Source organism: Aplidium turbinatum, chromosome 8 (assembly GCF_918807975.1).
Source record: "Aplidium turbinatum chromosome 8, kaAplTurb1.1, whole genome shotgun sequence".
Classification (NCBI taxonomy): Eukaryota; Metazoa; Chordata; class Ascidiacea; order Aplousobranchia; family Polyclinidae; genus Aplidium; species Aplidium turbinatum.
Window position 1 is genome coordinate 28,119,028 of NC_137479.1, and position 22,972 is coordinate 28,141,999.

Here is a 22,972-nt window from a genome sequence, read left to right on the forward strand (position 1 = left end):
CAAATTCAATAAAATGTAAAAAGCAAAAATTTTAAACACGGAGTAACTCACTTCAGGAGGAAGAAGCTGAAATCCTCTTTCATCCGCATTATGGTTTTGTAACAAACCTCCTGCGACTGAAGAAGTCCGAACCTTCCTCCTAACTCCATCCTCCACCTTGATGAACTAAACAAAACTTTTATTATGACGTGTGTGGACATAAAACAACAATAAAATTAAACAAAAATCTAAAGAGTTTCCAAACTTAAAAAGAATAAAAAGGGACCTTGCGCTCACTACAAAGATGATTTTTAGAAAATAGGAATTATTGTTCAGAATCAACGCTAATTAAGGGTTGTAACATGTTTCAACAAAACGATAATATTAATAATGGCAATACTTCACACTTGTTGTAATTCTGCAATAGCTTATGAGAGGACGTTGCCTTTTGACAATCTTACGCCAATGACATCACAAACCCTTTCGTTCGGAACTGCGCCGGGTTTATCGCTGAGAATGGAGGTTGGGAGGCGCACGCGGTCTTTTCGGGGATTTCCGGTGACGTCATACAGCAGGCTACGTGTGAGAATGAGGTCAGACGACTCGGTTTCCAAGGGCAACATGCTGCTGTAACGACTGGGATCCGTTGTAACGGCGGTCAGGTTGCTTTGTGTGGGAGTCAGTTGGCCTTTGCAAGTAAAGTATAGAGCGTAAGCAGAACTGTATGTAGCCTATGTTTCTCAAAGTATTTCAGACTTTGCTGCTAATTTTCATTCATCGAATGCTGGTATTTGCACCACAATCTAATTTCTTGACATAATCTATTAAAGAATCGGTTTCACTACAATAATAGAATCTTCAGATTATTCGAACAGAAAGTATTTAAATCATTTTATTAAAGTATTAAGGTTTCTTAAACTTATGAAAATATAAACTTATTGATCTAAAAAAATTTGCATCATTATTATTCTTTCATGTTCTCTTTGACAAGCATTGGTTTATAAACATTGTTTTACAAAAAAAAATTAGAAACAAATTATAGCGCAAACAAACACTTTTACAAACTTCACCAACACATTACATGTGATATAACAAAGAATCTTCATATGTAGGAAAATAGAAGTGTCTGAGCACTGAACTGGCACCCTATCGATCGACACGGAAACTAGTCCGCCCACCGCTACAAAGATGATAAACTTCATTGTCATCATGAAAGTGTGGCAATGCGGCTTCAATATTCTTAGTATTTTTGGTTACTGACGTACGCTGAAACATTTTCTTGACTTCACTCCTTTTGCACCATTGAACAGTCAGTATGCAGATAACAAAATGCGTCGTTTTTGACGCATTTTGCTGACATCTTACTTTCGCGCTGCTGTGCTGATGTTGGGTTCTCTGGTATCGGAGAAGGTTGGTATTGTTGACTTGTCAGGCTCGTTACCGGTTCCGGCTGCTTGTTACTTGCACCATTAGAGGCGTGACTGGGGGTGGGGTTGCCTGGAAAAAGTAATTAAAGTCTTCACTGAAGGTTTATGAGCCTGGTATCGTTATGTAATGCTACTTATTCGAAAAAAAACACATGTGAGTTAAACACGGCGAGAGGTTTTACAAGATCCTTAAATTCACATCTTTCTTCACTTACTTGGTCTGGCATTACGTTGTTGCTGGGCCCTTGCTGAAATAGGGGTCGGGTTATCCGGCCGAACTTTTGTTGGGGTCCCACCTCCGCTAGCATGGGCTGGAGTGGGGTTTGTGGGGCGTACTTTGGAGGGGGTATCTGACACAATTCCTCCACCTGACTCTCGTCTACCCAAAGAAGGGTCGGAGGAAACATCTGGAAAATAAACGTTTCAACTAAAAAAAGAGCAATCAACGTGCTAGCGATAACTGGTGGTCTGATTGTCAAACAATAATGACTTTTTGTTGATATGATCGTTAGCAATAAGCAAAAATATTGAAGCAAGATTAGAAAACAATTTTGTAGAATTCTGAAGTAATTTAATCCAACTTATAGGCGCTATTAGAAAGCAATTGATATTTAATCCACATGTTTGGCAAAATAGTAACTCAGTTAATGCAAATGTAAAAAAATGTATTTTTGTCGAATGCAAGCCGAGGCCATTTGGGTGAGTGAACAAGGTAAGAAGCCCATGTCACGACACCGTCGCACGAACTCGACAGGTGTGGGCTGTGGCATTGCTGTACTTTTAAAGGGTGCGCATTAACTTTTATCGACACAACCAACTAGTACCTAGTACACACATTCAATAGCCACAGTTGGCCACAGGAAACAGACGTTGAATCAATGTAAAACTAACGGATTTTGCTGTCTTGGGTACAACTCTCACCTTGAGCGGATGGAGATGTAGAACTATCAAGTCTCCCTCTGTCCTCAGCTTGTTGGCCAGCCTCGTACATTCTTGCCTCAGTGCCGTCTGTGCGAGGGTCGTTGCTTAACTGCCTTGCTGCACTCTTCATGTCAGGGGCTTGAGTTAGAAGCCATGCTTTCCCCTGCTCGCTTTCAAAGTAAGCTGGCACGTCAAGTTTCTTTAATGTCTTACGGAGTTCCTTATCTTCTTGTATGGATCGGCTACGTATGAAGAATATTGTAAGAACAAAAACGATGCTGATTTTAACTAAACGAAACAAAATGAGGAAGTGAATAAGGTGATAAAACAGTAATAAAAAAATATGATTAGATGTCGCAATGATATTAACTTGATGGTGCGACTAAGATGCAGAGCTTTTTTGTAATTATGCTTAAATACAAGACGGTGAAATGTATTTTGTTACATACTGAATCCTATCCCAATCAGATTGAGTCAGTTTACACTTCGGAGGGGGCACAACTGGTAATGGTGGGGGCGCCACTGCCGTCTCATATTTCCTTTTGACAATTTCCGAATTTTGCTCGTCGGGAACTTCCGCCGGGAATTTCTTCAAACTCTCAGTTTGAGAAGGAAATACTCCTGATGGAAAGAGGGCCACCGCTTCGGGTGATCTAGGGGTGCCCTAAATGAAATCCAGAAATACTGTCATTAAACCAAGTAAGCTTTAACATTGGTAATTAAATTTTTAAAATATTGTAAATAAGTTTAAAAAACTACTATATGGGATGTGCATTCAGTACCTCCTGCTTAGTCGAAATTCTTGGTTTGAGATTTAGTTTTAAAAGTAGGCTACGAACTAGTAAGCACGAACAAAACGACGCCTAGTCTGTATTGTTCATTTTCGAGCATCAACGAAGGTTTGCGCCAATTTATGATAAAAAAATAGACTGTAAAAGGGTAAAGATTTCAATAATAAAACCTTTTTCACTATTAGTGGCATCGAGTCATGTTAAAATATAAAAATTTAAGCAGCTTAAAGTTAACCCACACCTCGTCGTCAAATTCAAGGACAAGTCTGAGTAAGTCTCTGGCCTTCATTTGCTCTTCGGAGGTTCTGGGCTCATGGACTCTCCTCGATTCACGTAGGAACTCCTGCTCACAAACAGCCTTTCCGTATTCCATCACCTTGGTGGCAAGATGCTGTCGAAGTTCTGAATGATGAACAGTTGGGTTTAAGAATGGTTGATCTCACCACCCAGGTTAATCTTGGCATGTTCCAGCACCTGAACTTGATTTTAAACTTAAAATTTAATCAAGAAATGTAACCGGGTCTATACAGTTAATAAGACGTTAATTTAATGTAAACAACAGCAAAAAAGCACATATTTGTATAAAATACTCTTATAATTAACGGTAAAATTGTGTAAGTTTTGTATTATTCTACCGCGTGGATTTCGTTGTAAGACGAGCAAGTAAGTTGGTCGCTTTACCTCGGGATATGGGTTGATGCTGAACTAGCTGACGAAGTTCCAGGGCAGAAGGACAGGCTGGGGCAGGCGGGGGTAACAGTGTGGGGGGTGCAGAACCAACTGCCAACCCTTTGCCTACCGTAGTAGCAAAACCAGGTCCCTGTTTCTTGACCTCTCTAAAAAAACGTCAAATTTATTTTATTTTTCCTTAAAGGTTAATTGAATAGTAACTTGATACGGACTTTATACAGATACTGATTTTGTAAGGACGTCAAATACGAGAGCGACGGACGGCCATGATCATCAATGTCTGCATCAGATCAGGCACAAAATTAACTCATTATATTAAACAGCAAAATATATCGATAATAGACGCACATCTTTTATTAGTTGAACATACTTTTCTTGGCCGAAGTGATATTATTGACTACATCACAGTGCACAAGGGTAATCCCCGGTAAAGTGGGGGTGAAGCCATAAAGCTACCGGTGAAAAAATTTATAGCGTTGAAATCACAACGAATTCACTTCGCGTTGCACTAGGGACTTATATTACGGGACGCACAACTCCGTTGTTCCTTCAACATTAGAAGGGTCAATTGCCAATTTGACATTTTTTTTACGCTTTACTGCAGGCTTGCTTTCAACTAAAAACCTTAAATTACTTTAAAACCAACTTAACTCTTCTTATATAACCCATAAAAAGTAAAATATTTTGTAAATTAGATAAAAAACGTAACCCTTCTAGTGTTGCGGATAAGCCAAAAGCGGATGAAGTTTCGCATCCCTATTATCTACTATCCCTAGCGTTGCACGAATGGAGTGACGTCTGTACGTCACGACCAGGGCCAACCTTTAGCATGATCCACTCCGCAGCGATTGCTTGTTATTAGAGTTAAAATAATCACTTAATTAATACAAAAAAAAACATAAAAACAATGCGGCGCTTACTTTTGTGGGAGAAGTTTTAAGTCTCTTGATTGAAGGTTTTTAGGAATAATATTTTGTTCTTCCTTTTGCAAAACCCAGGCATCTCCACTGTTGCCAAAGTGTGGCCTCATCACTGTGATGCCTGTTGGGTAAATGTTTAACACATTTAATCACTCATTGTTTACAAGTTGTCAGCATTCTTCATTACTTCTAAACATATACGATCTAAAAATCTTATTAATCGACAAACCAGTTATAAAGTTGTTCTTCGTGCGCAGATGTGCTTGTTGTGTGGTAACACAAAATTACAAAGTCTCCGCAGTAAAACCAGATTTCTAAATACTGACCAAATCCTTGCAGGACTGACATAGGTGGACGCTAATGCATCACTTGACATATGAGTGGCGCTACATTCTGAACACCGGACATTTTGTTGCCCTTGTTCGGCAAATCATTTTCGATAGTTTTAATTAGTTGTACAAGAAATCGTGGAACTCACATTAAAGGATCAATAGCTACTATCATGTTGTAATGAAATGTAGAAAACCTCTGATTGAAAATAGGCATTTTGTGAACGTGTTTCGTTAATAGGACAACGAAGTACCACATCTATTAGTAAAAGATTTATTCCGAGAAAACGATAATGGTAAGATCCAATATGTACGAAAATGCTTACGCATGTTGATATTGTAAATAGGGTATAACCACACCGCGTTACAGTACAACTTGAAATAGTTATCTCCGTTGAATGCATCGCTATACGTTGTCATGTGAAACAGCATGGATCTAAACTGCCAAGCAAACTCACCCATCACTTTAATGTCGTCCGGCATTGGCTCTCTGATGACTGCGGTTATTGGATCCAACTGAGCGTCACTTATGTAATCCTGCACATCTTTGTAACGTAACAATTCTGTTCCCGTGCCATCGTGATTGACTATGAATAACCTAAGTCATGTAGATTCATCACATGTTATGAGGCAAGAACTGTAACTAAAATGACCACTGCCTTTAAGTCAGGTAAGTTTTAACAAAGTATATACAAATCCTGCACTCAATGACAAAAGAAAAAGTTAACAGCACTGATGCGGACGTTAATGTCGACTTTTTGTGTCACTCGACGTCACTTTTTAAGAGAGCAGAGACAAAGACCCACGGCTGCGTTAAGTGGTGAGAGAGCTGATACGATGTTCAAAGCGGTATCAGTTCGACACCTCTCATAAGCATACGACTGTGTCATCGGCAAGAGACTTAAGGACATGCTTGAAGGTGGACATGAAGATTGACTTCCTTGCCTTCCCGTCCACTTAACTTAAATCTTCCACCATAAAGCATTAACATGGATATAACAAAACATTGGTCTAATGTTCATCAAATATAATCCTGAACGCGTCTGATTGAAAATACATATTCAAATATCAAAGCATAAGTAATAATGCGATGTCAATCCAACCTGGGGGGATGATGCCCAATTGAGTCCATTTTGGCAGGTTTCACGTCACTTTCTCCTCCTCCCTCCTCTGATTGCACAAGGATGTTGGTGGTGATGACGCTTATGTCTCCTGTCGTTTTTACCTGGACAAATAAATAGAACATAAAGGTGTCTGTCGTAAATGTATGGAAAAATAATCTGACCTCAACACGACGAAAGCAAAACGTTTACAAAAAATGAAAAATTCTTCTTTTCAGTGGCAAAGAGCATCACAGATTTGTGTAATGTTCTCAGCTCAACTCACATCACGGCTGAAGAAAGTTGAGACAAAGCAAGGATACTTAGTAGTAAAAATTAAAATAATTTGAAAATAAATTCAAATTTTGAAAATAAATTTAAGACGAACTCTCAGACGTAATCAGGATCAAAGCGTGGAAGCGCAACAATTGATTAAAAGAATAAAGTATATATGGTCTCACTTACTTGAAATACGTTTCCCTCCTGATCCAAAGCTTCACAACAGACATTTGAATTGTGACGCATCAGATACGATCCTACTGATTCAGGATGAGGAGGAGCAATTTGATCTTCTTCAGCATCTTCAGGAGTACACAGTGCAGCAATCAGGAGATCGTTGTTAGGTTGGGGTGTATACGTTACATTGCCATCATTTGAGATGTCGACTTTTCCTCCATTCCAGTGACACAACTAAAATTATTGGTATGTTAGAAACTCTTTCTTCAAGCAATTGGAAGTGTACATCACAGTGAGCAAATACTGTAAAGAACCGGCTCGGTAGCTTACTGGTTAGTGCACCCGCCTCTTAATCGGTAAGCACAGGGGTTCGATACCCTGTCGGGTCATACCAAAGACTTTTTCAAAATGGTACTGAATCTAATTCCTGCTTGGCACTGAGCAATGGAATGGATTCGGGTAATAATGTGCTCAGTTGCGTCTTGATACGGTTGCATTGACACTGTCTGCTTTGTAAAGCGCTGAGGAGCAACACAATTCTGCGTTGGATACAGCGCTATATAAACACAGTCCATTATTGTTATACCAACTGAGAAGGAAGTTAAAAATATTGCATAAACATGCTTTCGTTGCAAATGTACTGAGGAGGGGTAAGATTTTTTTCGTGCAATTTTTTTATTTTTTTATTTTAACATTACCTCTATAATAAGCAAAATCATGTCATGAAACATGAAAAAAGTTGGTTAAGCTACTGCAGCAGTTAGAAAAGCACCGTGGAACAGTCTGTCACAATTGCATGAAGGTAAATAAACACTTTGTTGAGTAGACTAAAATGAAAATTAAATATGTTAATCAGCAAACCGGCAGGGGTGCAAAAGAAATCGTTCCAGAAGGTACAAATCCATTTGGCGATATCAAAGGCGAAACTTTATTTCGAAATATCCGCGGTAGTCTACAATAAATTTAATACTTTGCAGGTCCACGTTTCAAGACCTGACAAAATGCCCAACTTACAATAAGCTACAAGCTCTATTCTAATGACTGAAAGGCTTAACTTGATTTATTTTTGATAAAAGCTTGTACTAAAGTTATTATATACATTGTATCAGCAAACTTGTAGGATATGTCATTCCTACTTGATATGTTCCGTCAATATTCGTGGTCAAGGTTGACCCGCTGCCAAACATGGTCATGCATGAGCGATCGTTCTGGTTGAAAGTGACGGTGGCGAACCCTGGACATTCCACTCGAACAAACCAGATCTTGCCTGCTGAAATAAGAACATCGATCGATGCAATATACACCGATGTTGAATCAACGAGTGTTTTTCTTTCTTGTTTGTTTCTGAGTTTATCCGTTACATAAAAATAGTTATTACTGTCTAAAACCTCTACAGCCTGTTTTATCCTAAAAAAGGGATCATCAGAAGATCCTAAAAATTCATTTGTTTTTACTTTTATTAACAATCATTGGCTATCATGCATTGAAAATTTTAGTTCGCAACTGCTATAACATCATTTCTGAAACATTCTATCTGTTTTACGCAAAGTTATAATTTCACGTTTTGCTTGAAAACGTTACAAAAAATCAAATCAAAATAAATGTTAATCAAAATGTTAATCCTACCAGCTTCCACTTTCAAATTCGATCACGTGCTTTATTGCACCAGTGATATATTTTGCAGTCATCGTTTCAATGTAACAGTTGCAGCAGTTTATCTTATGACTATGCTTGGTCATCAAAAGCATCATACACAGCCAGGTGGTTGCAGTCTAGAAGTTCAGCGGAAAAACGATCGGATCTTTGTCAGTTTCTACAAAAATAGATGAAAATAAATCGCTGGCATCATCACCAACCTTCTTCTTCACTTCTCTCCTCCTCCCTGCAGTATCTGGTGATCCTGGTCCCATCCGCGTGGTCGCATACCGAGCTCCCATCCGGTCGATCTACTCTTATCACTTTATCCTCACGAGAGAGTAGAACCTACACACAAGCAAGAAGATTAGAATTGATTGTTCTCAATATCCGTTTATCTTTATCCATTCTTTATCCGTTCAGTCGATTTCAACTCTCAGTCACTCTGTAACATGTACCATGTTTTTAAATAACAAATTTATATTTTAACATTTAACCGAAAATTATCAGTATTGCAAAATGCATTTCAATGCTGCAAATTCAAAACCTAACGTTCTCATAGAACATAAGTCAAGCTTCCTGTTAACAAACGCCACTCACACAGAATCTAGCTCAACACATCTGTATTTCTAAAGCGACATAACTATGAAACCGGTATAGTGTTTCCCTTGATTCTTACGATAGCTATTATTCATGAAAAGGCTCTACCGGGATATTATGATATAAGCGGGGAATTGAAAAATGCAGACACTCAGACTTGGAATTCGAAATTTGACTTGCAAGCGAACGGACTGAACTTTAGAACGAGAATGTTAAATTCACGACTGGGGAATGTCGCTCTTTTGACACCGGTCGCACTAAATTATATTGATTAGAGATATTTTTCAATTCTCGAATAGCAAATTTGAAACTTTCATTTAATAAAAAATGATTCATTCTATTTAATTCGTTTGCTTTTTGTAGGAAGTCATACCCCTAGACTAGACAGCCAGAAGCCTAAATTATCCTTTTAATTAGAGACTTAGAGTCTCTCAATATTCTTTAAATTATCCTTTTTATTTCCTTTTTATAAACAAATTACGACAAATTAGACAGCCAAACCCTACACTAGGGGCTTCAGACACGTAAAATCCCTACAACTCTATCAATCATCTCCCTACACAGACCTCGATTCCTCTCACAGCCCATCCCGCTGTTATTTCGGGACGACCTTTTTATCTTCCTCCACTGACCAAGCCAAGCATTGGAAGAGATTGTAGGCTACTGCGAAAGCGCGATATACGTTTTTTGTAACATAAAAGTTAAATGGTGTAAAAGTAAAATCCTAAAATGTTACAAGCAAAAAGTTAAAAAACCATCAATTCCAATTTGTCGATAAGACGCGGCATTCTATGCCAAACTTTCTTTTCAGAGGACACGGTTTGACTTGATCAGAATCGTCATCAATATTAGCATTAAACAAGGTTGCATCACTATCGCTGATATGTTGCCTACGTTGCGATGAATATTATGCTACTTCTCCTTGACAGTTTGCTCTTGATGCAAATCAACTACATAAACAATAAATTGAAGGAAAAACTAAAGTCTTACAAATCGTACCTCTCCAGACACTGGGTCAGTGGCACTATAACACAACAATGAGTCTTGTGAGACCACAGAACCGTCGAACTTTGTCAGAGTAACTTCACCAGTTATGTAAGTTGTAAGCCAGGTCTCGGCCGTCTCCTGTTCGGCCTCCAATCTAAACGAGCAAAGATATCTTGAAAATCGAAATGATAAACCAATCATGATTGTTAGCATGGGAACTAATTTTACACCGTGATAAGACAAGTGGGATGGCGGTGGGATGGCGCAACGGATAAGGCGTTGGCTTTCCAATTATGCACACCTGGTTCGACTCCCGGCTTTAGCTGGTTGTTGAAAACACCGCTCACCTCTACCCAGGGTGTAATAAATTGGGTGGGCGTAGTTGCTGAAGTAAAGGCGGCCGAGAGAAAGGAACTGGCCACCCTACTCTCCTTAGTGCCGAAGGCTTAGTACAATGAGAACCTTATCTTCTCATACCCGACACTTGAATCAAGTATGGGACCCCCCTTTCTGATAAGACAAGTAATGGAAAAGATTTGAACCTGGGACTTATGTACATCAAAGATGTGCTTTTCGCTTTACACCGCACAAATCGCTTTTTTGTTTTAAACTTGGCTTTACGACTATAACATCACATTTTTCAACCGTTTTTAAATCAAAGTTGAGTGATTTTCTTGAGTGCATTAACCATCTAAAGACATTTTATCAAGATTATGTTCACCCCACCTTGCCCCAGCATCCGCTTCCAGACCAGCTGCAGCTTGGCCTCCTAAAGTACCAGCGACTGATGGATCGGTGACCGTTGCTTCTGGAAGCGTTCTTCCGCTTGACCTTCGACCTTTTGACCCTAAAGTAAATGCAGAAAAATATGTTGATGTTAAAGCTGCGATATTGGTACACGCAAAAAATGCAAGCAAACTTTTAGAAAACTACTAAACCCGACAAATCGGGAGAAAAAATAGTCCATCGCTCTAAAAGTAATATATTTTTTGTATGTGTATGACTTATTTAAACAGCTGGCTGAATAGAAATCGAACATTTAGTTTGTTTCACATGGCTACCGGTGTTGGATTCTGCACATATAATATTAACTAAGTGAAAGGCAATGAGTGGGATTTTTTATTCAAGTTACCTTTCTTGCTGCCCGCAGACATGGCTGTTCTCTGGTCGTCTGCAATAACAGGCTGTTGGCTAGCCACGCCTGATGGCAAACTATTTGGAGTCACTGGGATGCGTTGGTCGGTCACGATTGGCCCGGAACCGGCATTGTGACAAACTGTTCCGTCTCCAAGCAGGATCTAAAGCAGCGGAAACCTTTTTGATCTGTTCCAACTACAAACGCGTTCAAATAATAAAAACAACCCATAAGATCTTTACTTTGAATAAAAAGGCCGGTCAAACCTTTTTCAAAGAAAAAAAGGCAACATTTAACAAGCGAATTACGAGGCTGCCAATTTCTACTTCAATGAGTCGCGTGGATGAGTTTATAAAAAAACGTTTTGCAAACTACAAATATGTTGGTTCGGCTCCAATGCGAAGCATGCCACTGTCTGTTTACGGCACTTCATGATATGCACATGCTAGCCGTAAGAAAATTGTAATTACGATCTTTGCCTGTACGTTTACTGAATTTAAGATGTCCACCTATCTGGCATAAGCCTGTGGGAGACACTAGACTTGTTCTATTTTAAGTGACGCCAAGTTGTCATAACTGACAATGCAGAAAAGAACGGGTCCGCCCCGATAGCAAAGTGATTAAGTGCTCGACTCAAGATCACGCGGCGCTGATTTGGCACTCGCGGTGTGCGCTTGAGCAACGCATTTCAGGAATGCTCTCCATGCAGCAGCTACCAGTGGATAAAATAATTCCCCGGCAACAACATTTCAACAATCGGAAACTTCACTCTGCCAATCACGGTAACCGGTACTGCGACAAATGCCACTACAAGTATGCAAAAAAACAGAAATAACCTATCAAGGCTTTGTCAGGCCGAAGATTCAAAACCAACCAAGCAACGGGATATAGTTAAGACAGGGTGCTCAAAACTAAACGAAAGAACCCAATAAGGACCAATATTCGGCAAATCACACAAACCTTGGTACTGCCATCTTTCATAACTTTAATAACCCTTCCGTCTGCAAGCAAAAGTCGGGACACTTCTTCCATTGCGGGCTTAGCTCGCAGTTGCTCAGTGGTTTGCTTACCAGCCGTCTTGTAGCGGTAATTTTGACGCACCATCAATTTGAAGTCAGCCTCATCCGCATCCGAGTTGATGACTGAAAATATACTTGATAATTTAACTTGAAAATTTCACTACTGCACTGAATGCTATAAAACAATATTGTGAAATTTTTGTTTTTTTGTGTTATGTTAAGTTAAAATAATACCATAATTTGCATTGAAACATCACACAAATCCAAAAACTACAGTATATGTCATTTAATCATTGTTACAAAATCATTAAAATATGATGTATTTTCCGACATCTCCATGATATATAGTTGTATACGGTTTGAGTATTTAGCCTTCTGCGGACGTAATGTATTTCGTTTTCAAGTTGCAGTGAGGAGTCCTAACTGGCGAAAACCGGTTCTGCATCGAATAATTTTTGCAATATGCTCTGTGAGTGATCCCGGTATTTGGTTGCCTTGAAGGTTTCACGGGGATGATGATGTAATGGCTATTTATAACTATTCACCATGTTCTTGAAGGTCAATGATATAACTAATGTATTTTGTTTTTATACAGAGTTGTGGAGTGTGGACAAGACCTCGTAAAAGATATTTGTGATCTGTTTCATCGATTTCACGTCATCCGTTCTCGCTTTTACCAAAAAAGGAATACACGTATGAAGATTACCCAACAACCATCGAAGCACTTTGAAAAGTTAATTTTTTCAAAGTAACTTCAAAGACCTCTTCAAGAACCTAAGTTTAGTGACATGTTGTCTAATCAATATCTTTCACTACTCTTCGCAGGACAAGTGCTTTCAGATTGATTCTACATTGCTCATCAAACGTAAAAGCAAGATCGTATTTTTTTCGTTGGACGGTCGTTCAGCGGATACTAAGATTACGTTATGGGGGGAGCTAAAAACTCGACAAGATTTCAGAAAAAAAATTTGCATGTTTTTTGAGCTTAGTTATTGTTTTTGACAACAAGCTGAAAACAGAAAAAGAAAATGATACATAACTTATTAGTTGCGGAGTTTCAAAAAAGTCAGGATATTTGTAGTTTTAATTACCAAGAATGTTTTCAGGTTTGTAAACCATAACAATAATTTGGATGCAAAACAAACTTAGGCAAACACAGGAACAGATGTCTTGTGAGATGTTTAGCATTTAACCTGAGCTTTTTTAATCATGAACAAGAGAGTAGTCAAGATATGTTGTTGCTCTTAATTTATTTGCAGGTTTTAAGTATGAAAAACAAGACCATTTCTTTAGGAAATATAATTTTAATAGGTTTTGTGCTATTCCTTGCTATCGTAAAACTCACTAAAAGAAACTCAGCAGTTTCTGAACTGCGGCAATCACCTTCATTCAACAAGACAATCGTGTTTAAACGGAGCTTGAAAGGAACATTCACTGGTAAGCTGTAGGTGGTGTCACGCGCGTCACCATTATTTAGCATTCAAAAAGTATTAAAATCATTGTCTACTATCCAGTGGTGAGCAACTAAAAATTTCTGCTTTGCGAGTTAATGCTCAAAGTGAATTGACGTCAAAATGACCTTTGAACCCTGGCTTTCGCTGACAATAAATAAGAGTTTGAGCCAAGCGATGCAAAACACTTTCATTAGGCTTAATCATTTACTCCATAGATCTTTTCGCAAATAAAAATATTCGGCGTTCATTAATGCTCGTAAAAATAAGCATGTGATTATAATCTTTTAAATCTGATTGCATTCTTTGTAGAAGCAACGCCATTGCCAGAGTTAACAAGTTCAACTGAAAACACCACGAGGATAATGGAATTTCAGAACGGAACCAAGCTTATATTTTATTTGTGGAAGTTTCGCTACTCATTCATAAATGGCAGCAACACAACGACTTCCACCCATAACAGAAGTGAGGCATCACCAGAGATCACCATAGCAGAATATGACGCTAACATTGCGTCATCAGGCGATGACGTCATCACGAAAGAAAATGCAACAAATTTAACGAGAAGGTTACATAAACAAAGTGACCTAATGAAAAAATTCCATTCTTCACTGCTTTCAAAAATAAAGGAGCGACGCAAGTTGCACGCAATGTCGACTACTTCAACCAAAGAAACAGCTATTGCTGGCTCAACGACAAGAGACACACCACTATCGTTTGATGCATCAAATGAAAGCGAGAAAGCGGAAAATGATACGTTCACCTATGGCGAACTTGTCGGTGCTATTATTTCCGCAGCTCAAGGTGGCATACTAATAACACTTTTGCTCTGTGTGTGCGTATTCGGTGTGTTATGTTCAAAAGGTGTAGTTACAGTACAAGGATCTCACAAGACTCCTGTAAACCCCGCATCTAAGCGGCAGCCACCAAACCGTAATAATGTGATTCAGGCGCAGAACGGAAACCTTGTACGTTCACAGAATAAGCTCAAGGCAAGGCATCAACGCAAGACAGAAGTTGACACTGCGAATACGGTAAGTGTAAGGACTGTGGCTCACAATCATAGGCAAAGAAAATGTGCCAATCAAGAACCAGAATTTGGGATAAAGCGTCACAAAGTATTTTGTCCAGAAGAAAAAAGCAAAAAGAATCAAAACACTTTACTAAACGTGTTTCAAAAAGCAGCAGAATCTAAAAGGGCAAAACAAGAAGCAAAAAGAAAAACAAACTATATTCAAAAAAGCAATGTCTTTGAAATTAGTGTCACTGGTTGAAGCAAGTATACCAGTAGGCTATATACGTCGATGCATCCTAGCTATATCGTGTGATGTTGTCAACCCAAAATAAGCTTATCTGAAGTTACAGCAAAATCCGTCAGTTTTGCATTGATTGAACGTTTGCAGACGTTCAATTAATGTAAAAATGGTGGATTTTGCTGTCTCGGAGACGGGTTAAAACGGTAGTGCTAAAAATTACAAAAGTCGGCCACCGACCAAGTAGACTGAAAACACTGCAATATTTACATTTTAAATTTGTAGGATGTTTCTTAGTCTATATTTATTGCGATATAATTAGAGCTACGTTCTTGTTATTACTATCAAGCATATTTTGTTCTAATCTGTGTTAGAATTAGGCTACAGCACGGGAGAGAGTAGTTTGGCTTTGTTGCACCCCAGCCAATAAATGGCATTTTTACATTGATTCAACGCCTACAGACAAACAATAATTTCAAAAATGCATTAATTTATCGACTGCGCATAGCTATAGGCTCTGTTTCTAGTAATTTTGCTATGGTTGAGTAGAGAATTCAAACCCACTAGAATGAATCTACTATTTGCGGGCTACGTGCGATAAACAGTAATTTGAAAAGTAAGCAATTATTACAACCAAAAGTTCTTGATATATGTAATCCGATTTGATATAATCCGCAATGATGTGTTCGCATCGTGGTTTGCATGCAATACGATTTGTTTACACCCGTACGTCGGTATGATTGCACATTTGTTTATTCCTATTGCATCAAGGATATACTTTTTTTCTTTTTGATTTTACTGCAGTATTAGATGTGACTTGGTTGTTATCTGATGTATGTTGATGATTTTTTTTTTGAAAAATGCATCATTTCCTATTTAATATTTTACCACTATTGTTAAAATAAAGCGGAGTCGATATTAAAAATCCGCACATGCTGTATTGTGCTTCACAAAATAATTGGCAAACAAAATCGATCATTCCAAGTAAATAGCTAAAGAAGCAAATTCAAGTCTCCTGAAGAAACAGAATGTTTAGGTGACGAAATAAAAGCAGAATGAAGTGTAGGTTTGTTGTGATTTTCATTGTGAACAGCTGGATTATGCACTCGTCTTAACAACAACGTAAAACCAACAACAAGTTGTCTCAAATGGCATCCTTCAAAACAGGTGGTCACACAATGCTCTGTATCTTCAATTTATGAAAGGAGCCAATGTCGTTTGTTTTACGTTGACGCATCGTCACAACAACGCTAAATATGCAAAATCAGACCATAAATGAAATCACAGCATCTCTTTTGGCAGAGATGAGTGTTTGCATAGGCGGCTGTGTAAATGCGTGTAAAAGCTTTCGGCCAAAATAACAAACTTTCTCCCGCAAAGAATTCGCTGTTGTAACGCAAGTCATGACATCCACCATTCAAAGCAACAAGAGCATGTCTTGCGCTCAACGATTCTGTATAAACCACAGAATAGGGACAAAGTTATTCAACATACCAGCGGAATTGTTTTGAGAAGAAGTTAGTTATTGGAAAAAGTAAGGTAAAGTTGGTCCCATACTTGATTCCAAGAGTCAGAGATGAGAAGGTATTTACACGGTTCTTAAAAAGTTCTCATTACACGAGAAACATGAAAGTTACTGAGATATTAGCCAGTTTTGCAATTTTAATCATCAATGTAGAAGCAGATTGTTCATACCACTGTGAAGCGTTCAGCTGCCCTTGCGACTGTATAAAGAAAGAGGTAAGAGATTTCCCAATGTGCAGTAATAACAAATGTAGTAAAATGGAATCGTAGTATTACACACCGACCGTTCTATTTGAATAAGCTGCATTTGATGAAGTTACACGCTTATAGCAAAAGCTCAATTAAACTAAATATATCGACATAGCGTGTAAACTTATTTCATTGTTGCTATGATAGCCTACAAACGTTTACGCTAATTGCTTTACATAACGCAGCATCAGAAATAGCTATCTCTATTTCGCATGGTGGTTCAGTCAACACTGGTTTTGTGTGATAGATCATAAAATTATTGAGAATATGATGCTAATTATTATTATGCAGGTTCAATGTGGTAATCGAAATGCCACAGACATATACAAGTTTCCATCACACAGGAGTTTCCAAATGATGGATTTTGGAAATAATAGAATCACTGCGATCAAACGACGCCATTTTGCCGGGCACTATATGTAAGTTACGGAGTTAAAAAACTTTTAATTAAAAAAAACAAGAAATTTAAGACACGTAAAATGTTTAAGTTTAAATTCACGGTACATAACATGCTACTGCATTTATTCCAACGTTTTGTCTATCAGACACGACTGTCTTCTTTAAGGAGCTATAAGCTAACGTTAAATGTTTATTAAATCATTGCAAGCTTGAGCCTCAAAGCAGTAAGAAACAACAGTGCAGTAGCCATTTAACGCTTGATAAAATTTGAACTCTCGAGAGAAATTAATATAAAAATATTTACGTAGCCTACTGTGTAGGTGCATACACTTTCTCCAGAATTCAAGTGTCGCAAATACATTAACCTCTGCGTGGGGTTGAAGGTTATAGCAGCAGGTTAAACACTTGTGCGCAACTGCGTGCAAGTCATACCAAGCAATTAGTCATTTTTTAAAATCTTTTCAAGCTTAGTCAATGTTGATTCAGTGTGAAACAAAAAGATTGGTTGGCTGGTACAGACGAAGAAAACTGTTATTATTTATGTAACAATTATTGTATATATAAAAAACTGTTTGTATTTATGTACAAAATGTTTGGCGCATTGGTGAAAAACGTACAATATAATTTATATGATTGTTGTTGTACGCAGGCAAAAGTTGCACTCGTTAATGCTGCCAGACAATCAAATAGAAGATATAGAAGACGACAGCTTCAAGACATTAATGCATCTGACTTCTCTCTTTTTGAACAGCAACCACATAAAAACCATCAATGCACGTACATTTGCAGGCTTGCATAAACTAAACAAACTCTATCTCAATAACAATCAGGTAAGAATTCCATTGTGATGCTTAAACTTCTATCAATTTACGGTGTTGTTGAATTTTTATAAAGAAAATATAAATGTCTTTAAAATTGTGTTTTGCATGTTTGGTAGTAAGTATGGACCTATTGGCCTGATGCAAATAAAATAGTTACAAAACAAGCATAAATCCTGAAAGGTTTATCAGCACTAAACATGGGACAAATCACCGAAGGCCTACAAGTCTCTAAAGTTATATGAAGCAAAATAGCTTCCGTTTTAAAATATCTATTTGAATTTTCTAACAGCAATTCTGTTTATGTATCAGATCGGCAATGCAGGACATATGGGTTACTTTGAGTTTTTATGTATTTAAGTTCACTTTTTGCAAGCTTTTTTGTTATGTTCATGCAAATGATTTGTGTTGCAGATTAACATGCTCACAGAAAATGTATTCGATTCATTCAGAAGCAACTTGAAATTACTTTATCTTCAAAACAATCAAATCCATTTCATTGCGCACAAGACGTTTTGTGAGTTTCCTCATCTGAAAACATTGGACCTAAGTGGCAATAGACTTGGAAAACTTGACAGTAGATTTGTTTACACAACCCCTAGTTTAACGCATTTGTTCATGGGTGATAATCCTTGGATTTGCGACGAAGAATCAATATGTTTGTCATATGGGGTGACACAAGAGGCGAGGAAGAAAAGTAAAAACAAATTGTCCCTTCATGATAAAATGATTTGTCAAAAACCAGAAAAATACCAGTTAAAAGACATGGCCGTAGTGCTGCAACTTTTCAAGTGCGATCAAGATCGCATACAACAGCGCGCAACCACAACAACTCCAACAGTGACTGACGATTCCCACGGCAATGCGCAGAGGATCGTTTGTAATTCATTGTTACAACTTTTTGGTTTACTGGTTTGGCTGATTATGCTTTGTTTGTTGTAATGCAGTGTCTTGATAAACGACGATCATTTTATAAAATCGTTTATGTTCAATATTAAAGATGTGGTTTACAGCATTTTTATCATGATATATAGAGTATCTTTGTTGAATTTATCGCAACTTCATCTTAGCAGCAGATTTTCTTTCTACTTGTTTTTAGACCTTATTTAGCTGTAATTTGAATAAACTGATGATTGATTTTGCCTTTTCCAACAGAAGCTATGAAGCATGTTGTGCAAAGGGTTTTGTTTTTTGTTGTTTTCTCATAAATGAGCCAAGCTACAAGTTTAATTGCAAATTCAAGCACATGTATTTCTGAAGTTATGCTACAAAAAAAAAATGCAGCATGATATTGGTAAGTAGATTCCGTTATGGAGTGTAACCTACTTTCGTGAGATTGTTTTACTGTATCTTCCTTCATAGGTATGCACATTACACACTGTATCCTTGTGTACTTTGTTCACTGTAGCAGTCAAGCAAAAATTAATTGCACAAAAATTAGTGAAGTTTGGCGGAGACACAGCATTGGCTACGTCAAATTGGCTGCTCAGTTCATGACGAAAACTATGTGCATGACCTATAGGTCAATCACTTTATACACTCTCAGTTGGAAAAATGTTAATTTGACGTCATTTCAACGTTCAACGACATTGAAACAACGTAAAAGTGACAACTGTTGCCAGCTGGGTAATGCACTGAGAACACTCAGCCTACATCAGTGGGGTGTGTGAAACTACGTTATTTCAAAACTTCATGAAATATATTCAAAATCCGAGTTTCCGATTACATCATTGTATCGAAGGCAAAGTGAAAGGAAATAAATATGTTCTGACAAGTGTCTAACCCACAACAATGCTTGATATAAACAACTCGGTTACATGCCTTGAATACAAACAAATCATATTTTCACTCGAGTCAGTTCAATCCTAAACAGCTAAAAATCAATTTCGATCTCCTAGGCTAGATTATCTTCAGTTAAGCTTATTCAAATGGAGAGGGCATCATATGCAATCTTGAGAAAGCAATCGTTCAGGTAGTCCAGGTAAAAGTAGTTATCAATTGAATAATTATAAAATGTTTGAAATTTTGCTATACTCTTACCAATAGATGAAGGATCTATTTCGTAGCGGATCGATAGTCCATCGGGACAGGAAGTAAAGAGCTGGGGGAGTTTTGGAATCATTTTCTTCCTCCTCTCCAGCTCTTGAGCTTCCTTAGCCTCCAACAGCTGCTGCTCCAGTTCCTCCTAAAAACAATACTAAAATTTAAAAAACAAAAGCAAATAACTACTAACGCATACTGTACAGACCAAAGAGAACATGTTTGAATAAATTTTTAAACTAAATCAATCATGAAATTAATTCGACTCGTTTTTTAACTAATATCGGAAAAGACGTTCGACTGAATGTAAAAGTTCATTTCAGATGCTTTCTTGGCAAACTGTGACTTGGTGTTTCCGCCTACTTACGTTTGATACAAGCAGCTTTAACTATTTGTGGAATGAACAGAGCCTTTTGATCGTTTGTTTCTTTTTGATTAAATAAAAATATTAACAGATTTGGTGATGATGATGATGTTCGCCCTTCGTTTCCGAAGATGGCCAATGAGACTGAGATCAAGTTTCTTTTTTCTTTTTTTAGTGTTGACTTTGGTCAGTGTAGGCTACATGAGTGCGGAGATGGCTGATGAGGCCTATCTGTGAGGTGAAACTTCTGCTGCAGGATGGACATTGGAAGGATGGTTGGCTAGGGCCAGGGTTGTTTGAGGCTCGGGCCTTGCGATGTTCTCGTTTTCTGACAGCAGATAGCGTACGGTGTTTCTCAGCTGATTATGCGCCTTTATAAATAAGACTGCGCCATGTTGGTCGTTCTGCGGCTAAGTCTTCCCACGAATCTACGTCGATGGCGAATTCTTTCATGGAAGCTTTTAAAGTGTCCTTAAAGCGTTTTCTTTGACCACCTACATGACGTTTGCCGTTAGTCAGTTCTCCGTAGAGCAGTTGTTTAGGAATGCGATGGTTCGGCATCCGGTGGACATGGCCAGCCCATCTTATTTGTGCCTTTTTTACGAGGGTAAGAGTGCTGGGCATGTTTGCTTTACTGAGAACTTCGGTGTCTGGGACTTTGTCCTGCCATCGAATCTTGAGGAGCTTTCGGAGGCAGGAGAGGTGGAAGTGGTTCACCTGCCTTTCGTGTCTCCTATAAAGAGACGAGGCCTCACATGCATACAGAAGGGTCGTCAGAATAACTGCTTTGTAAACTTTTAGCTTTGTGGGCAGCAGAGAAGGTTGACTTTCTGATATATGAATATCCACCAAACTTTACTCTTGAAGCTCACCCTGCATTGCCTTTTCATGATTAGGGAGAAAAAAGGATTTTAGGTTTTTTTTGTGTTTTTACATCCTGCAACCGAAACTAACTACAAAGCATGCTCATTGCTCATGCGCATTCACCTGCAGCCTTTGTTCTTCCAATCTGTGAGCTTCCAGTTCTTTTTCAGACTCTTTGCCGCCCTTTTTCCCTCCTTTAGGGCTTTTCGACCGAGGACTCTTGCCTCCTTTTGGAGATTTCCTTCCTCCTTTTTTGGGTGTTTCAGCTCCTGGAGGTAGAGGAGTAGGACTAGATGCAGGAGGAATGTCGCTCAGTATCTTTGTCATCATTTCTTTGGCTTGCACTGAAAATAATTTCAAGTGAAATAAAAGTAGAACAATGCAGCTTCATTAACTCTGAACCTGAACACAGCGGTGGGATGGCGCATCGGGTAAGGTGCTCTCTCTCCAATCATGCAATCCTGGTTCGACTCCCTGTTTATACTGGTTGTTGACAAACACCGCTCACCTCTACCCAGGGTGTGATAAATTGGGTAGGCGTAGTTGCTGAAGTTAAGGCGGCCGAGAGAAAGGAACTGGCCAATGGCCATCCTACTCTCGTTCTAGCATCACTCGTTCAAGCATCGGGAGATGAGAACATAAGCTTTCGTGACTAAATATTTTCGGTTGCATTCTTCGCCACTTCTTTGTTGAGTAGTAATGCCATTTTAAGTTATTTAAGCTTACATTGCGTTAGTTGTTCATCAGACAATAGATTACAAGGTCATGTCAACTTTCTTGTGATCATTACTTCTCTTTCACACAAGTTTGACACGAGCTTAGGGAATTTAAATAGGAAATACAAAATAAATATATCAACTAACCAGCTGCAGCAGAAATACCATCCGGCCCGTTGTTGCTGAATGACATCGTCATCCCATCACACAAGGTAGCAGACCATGAAGTGAACAAGCTGTGGTAAGGCTGTTGGTCTTCAGCATTGGTGTCGGTCAGATCACTGCTGTTCACACGAGAAAGATGGCCATCTAGTAATTTAAAAAATAATATATTTTATCAAACGTTATCCAAAATAAAAAAACATGGGTCACGGGAACTCTGGTTTTAATCACACACCACACTCACAGGTGGGTCCACGTCCATTCTCACAGGCAACAGCCTTGACTGGCTGGCTAAACCATATGAAACTTTCTTCTGTGTAGCAGAAGGTATTTTTTAAGGTAAAATTTATGCACACTGCCAATACCTGTGGTTAGCATCAAAAAGGGCATTCGCTGGAAAACGTTTGCTGAAAAAAAACTTTTAAGATGTACTCACACTGTAACAAATTACCTTTTTCTGAAGGTTCAGTGTCTCCTTTCTCAACGTTGTCGTTCGTTTTCATTTGGGTCTGTGGGAAGGTTAAAAGATCAAAGAGTTCAGCTTCCTCTTCTGGATTCATGGGTTCCAGGACATGCAGCACAAATACGTGGCCATCTTTGTACAGACTCGTTTTAACTGAAGTCCGACCTACATAAAATATTTAAAACGTCACTCAGAGAAGGTGACTAGTGTTGCTTATAATAAGGAAAGGACTAAAAGGAAAGTCCTGAAACGAGATGGCTCGATATAGTGACGAATGACAGCGAGATGGGTATGGAAAAGCTGATGGAGGTGGTGAAGAATCGAGAGTTGTGGAGGGAGAAGATTTTCAAAGTGACAGAGAGTCGAAATCGACAATAGAAGATGATGATGACTAAGCCTACCAGTAAAATTAGCTCAACGTGCCTTACAGCATATCAATATTTACAAAATTTAATGTATGAATCGCTCACTACTAAATAACGTTTTTATAAGGTCATACGTCATATTAATTGCACCTTGTTTGTAAGCGACCTTCTCCACTTTAATGGTACCACCATCGCATGGGTAGACATGAGATATGTTTCCGTCAGCATGTATTAGATTGTTCCCAACGTCGTAGCTTCAACATTATAAAATTTGAAAATCAACAAAGAACAAATCCATTCTGCCACAGTCTAATC

General features: G+C 38.4%; 2 protein-coding genes across 4 annotated transcripts in view; one reads left to right on the plus strand and one right to left on the minus strand.

The window, feature by feature from the left end:
* LOC145775290 (sperm-associated antigen 17-like) overlaps window positions 1–22,972 on the minus strand; it is a 38,977-nt gene that overhangs the window by 3,125 nt on the left and 12,880 nt on the right. For 2 of the 3 annotated variants that reach the window (XM_082586552.1, XM_082586550.1), the window contains 23 exons: window positions 22,808–22,911; window positions 22,281–22,457; window positions 21,815–21,976; window positions 21,075–21,295; window positions 19,724–19,868; window positions 11,931–12,112; window positions 10,968–11,133; window positions 10,562–10,682; window positions 9,848–9,989; window positions 8,470–8,596; window positions 7,750–7,883; window positions 6,623–6,847; window positions 6,161–6,282; window positions 5,516–5,655; window positions 4,729–4,849; window positions 3,800–3,954; window positions 3,360–3,520; window positions 2,777–2,991; window positions 2,328–2,569; window positions 1,622–1,813; window positions 1,345–1,476; window positions 459–667; window positions 52–165 (listed from right to left, as the gene is read on the minus strand). In XM_082586552.1, the coding sequence (XP_082442678.1) occupies window positions 52–165; window positions 459–667; window positions 1,345–1,476; window positions 1,622–1,813; window positions 2,328–2,569; window positions 2,777–2,991; window positions 3,360–3,520; window positions 3,800–3,954; window positions 4,729–4,849; window positions 5,516–5,655; window positions 6,161–6,282; window positions 6,623–6,847; window positions 7,750–7,883; window positions 8,470–8,596; window positions 9,848–9,989; window positions 10,562–10,682; window positions 10,968–11,133; window positions 11,931–12,112; window positions 19,724–19,868; window positions 21,075–21,295; window positions 21,815–21,976; window positions 22,281–22,457; window positions 22,808–22,911 (3,709 nt within the window). The remainder of the gene's footprint in view (window positions 1–51; window positions 166–458; window positions 668–1,344; window positions 1,477–1,621; window positions 1,814–2,327; window positions 2,570–2,776; window positions 2,992–3,359; window positions 3,521–3,799; window positions 3,955–4,728; window positions 4,850–5,515; window positions 5,656–6,160; window positions 6,283–6,622; window positions 6,848–7,749; window positions 7,884–8,469; window positions 8,597–9,847; window positions 9,990–10,561; window positions 10,683–10,967; window positions 11,134–11,930; window positions 12,113–19,723; window positions 19,869–21,074; window positions 21,296–21,814; window positions 21,977–22,280; window positions 22,458–22,807; window positions 22,912–22,972) is intronic. The other variant, XM_082586551.1, reaches the window with a different exon arrangement.
* LOC145775291 (uncharacterized) lies at window positions 16,145–19,619 on the plus strand. Its single transcript, XM_082586554.1, has 4 exons — window positions 16,145–16,433; window positions 16,758–16,885; window positions 17,515–17,695; window positions 18,098–19,619. Exons 1-4 carry the CDS (start codon window positions 16,320–16,322, stop codon window positions 18,623–18,625), a joined length of 951 nt encoding a protein of 316 aa, XP_082442680.1. The 5' UTR covers window positions 16,145–16,319; the 3' UTR covers window positions 18,626–19,619.